General features: G+C 24.3%; 1 protein-coding gene across 2 annotated transcripts; it reads left to right on the plus strand.

The window, feature by feature from the left end:
• The first annotated feature begins 282 nt into the window (after positions 1 to 282).
• LOC135924643 (ubiquinone biosynthesis O-methyltransferase, mitochondrial-like) lies at positions 283 to 1,487 on the plus strand. Of its 2 annotated transcripts, none has more exons than XM_065459733.1 (4): positions 283 to 633; positions 674 to 916; positions 1,017 to 1,176; positions 1,226 to 1,487. In XM_065459733.1, the coding sequence occupies exons 1-4, from the start codon at positions 352 to 354 to the stop codon at positions 1,348 to 1,350; spliced, it is 810 nt and encodes a 269-aa protein (XP_065315805.1). In that variant the 5' UTR covers positions 283 to 351; the 3' UTR covers positions 1,351 to 1,487. The 2 variants fall into 2 exon arrangements, with proteins under 2 accessions (XP_065315805.1, XP_065315806.1); XM_065459734.1 differs by having other exon boundaries at positions 1,216 to 1,348.
• Positions 1,488 to 1,872: the final 385 nt, after the last annotated feature.

The following is a 1,872-nucleotide window of genomic DNA, read 5'->3' on the forward strand; positions in this document are numbered from 1 at the left end:
TGAGGATTCTTATGGAAAAAACTGTATTTCTATACCCTATTATTTTAAAAACTAACATTAGAATTTTCAGAATCAGAAGACCCTAACATGATTCTATGTTTATTTATGAATTTGTATTCAATTAGCTTATTTTCAATGTCGTAAGAATTCTATTTCAATCATACATATAGTATTCCTATAATATTTTAATAATTTACCCATTTTTTAAAAAAAAATATCATTAAAATTTTCTGAATCACCTAGAAGAGCAAAATATCTTAAATTTTCGTGGATTAATTTGTAAGGACATTTGAGTGGATGATTTGGTAAACAACGACCGCTAAATAATGCCCAAATTTTATTAATTGAAATATGAAATTTAAAATTAAATGTGCAAAATATTTTGGTATACTTAAAAATTATATTTCTACATCATCTGGTGACTTTACTTCCAATCTCCAAACACTAAATATAATATCTGGAAATTGGTGGGATGAAGATGGAGAATTTAAACCACTTCATAGCTTAAACAATATTAGGGTTCCATTTATAAGAGACAAGCTCATTATAAACAATCTTAAGAGCAACATATTCAAGCCACTTAATGGTTATAATATTCTTGATGTTGGGTGTGGAGGTGGAATACTCTCCGAAGTTTTTTTTTTTAATAATTAAAAATAAATTATATAACAAGCCATTAGCAAATATAGGAGCAAATGTCACTGGTATTGATACAAAAGAGAATATTAATATTGCTATTCACCATTCATTCAATTATTTACCAGACATAAAAAGCAGATTAAACTATATTTCAACAATAGTAGAAGAGCATTGTGAACAAAAACCTAATTACTATGATGCTTGTATAGCATCAGAAGTATTGGAACATGTTGATAACTATGAGTCTTTTGTTAAAAGCTGCTGTCAAACAGTCAAGGTATGAAATTATTAGTCATTTGGAAGATTGATAATTTAGAAAATTATTTATTTTAATATATGATTTATTTAATTTTATTTTTTAATAAAACTTTGTATAGCCAAATGGTAAGATCTTTGTTACCACCATAAATAAAACAAGACTTTCAAAATTTTTTGTAATCAATGTTGCCGAAAATATTATGGGAATTGTTACCAAAGGCACACATCATTGGCAAAAATTTATTCATCCTTTTCATCTAATTCGAACATTAGAAAAATGTAAGATTTAAATTCCCTATAGATATTTTTTTTTATAAGAACATCTTAGATGGATTCACTGTTAATCTCATCCAAGGCATGATGTACAATCCATTATCTTCTAATTGGCACTGGATCCCTAATATATCCATTCATTATGTTCTTTATGCCACAAAGAACACTAAATATAAATAAAATTTCCAGATAAACACTAAAAAAAATTTATTACTTTATATATATTATATATCATATAATATCATTTTTAAACTAACAATTTTACATAATTATAAAAAGAATATATATTTCTAAAACAATAATATACACTATATTATAGCAATGAATACTTTTATTTGCTGCTTTTGTAAAATACCAAATTATTAAACATTCTAAAAATTAGTTGAATACTTGTTTTTATGTAATTTTAATAAAAAAATTATATTTTCTTATATATATTAAATATATTTTTTTTAATTTTTCTTATAAAATTCATAGTTTTTGAGAATATAATCAAATAATTCAAAAGTACCTTTCTTTTTATTGCCTGTTTTTTATATAGATGTTTTTCCATTCTCTTTCCAGTTCTGCTAATTAAAAGGGTTTCTGGTTTACAAACTTTTAAGGCAATGAAAAAAATATTTTAACAATAAATTATCCCTTTGATTTCACATTCGCAATGCGATCCAACACAATTTAACAGCTGCTCAATTTTTAAAATCT

The sequence above is a fragment of the Gordionus sp. m RMFG-2023 genome, chromosome 2, assembly GCF_954871325.1.
Source record: "Gordionus sp. m RMFG-2023 chromosome 2, tfGorSpeb1-WG-v2, whole genome shotgun sequence".
NCBI classification, from domain to species: Eukaryota; Metazoa; Nematomorpha; class Gordioida; order Chordodea; family Parachordodidae; genus Gordionus; species Gordionus sp. m RMFG-2023.

Bases quoted from the DNA above. Each gene is read 5' to 3' on its own strand.
- LOC135924643 (XM_065459733.1), top strand. From the start codon at position 352: ATGAAATTTAAAATTAAATGTGCAAAATATTTTGGTATACTTAAAAAT. The intron at 634-673 runs GTTTTTTTTTTT...TTATATAACAAG, and splicing joins GAGGTGGAATACTCTCCGAA to CCATTAGCAAATATAGGAGC. The intron at 917-1,016 runs GTATGAAATTAT...AACTTTGTATAG, and splicing joins GCTGCTGTCAAACAGTCAAG to CCAAATGGTAAGATCTTTGT.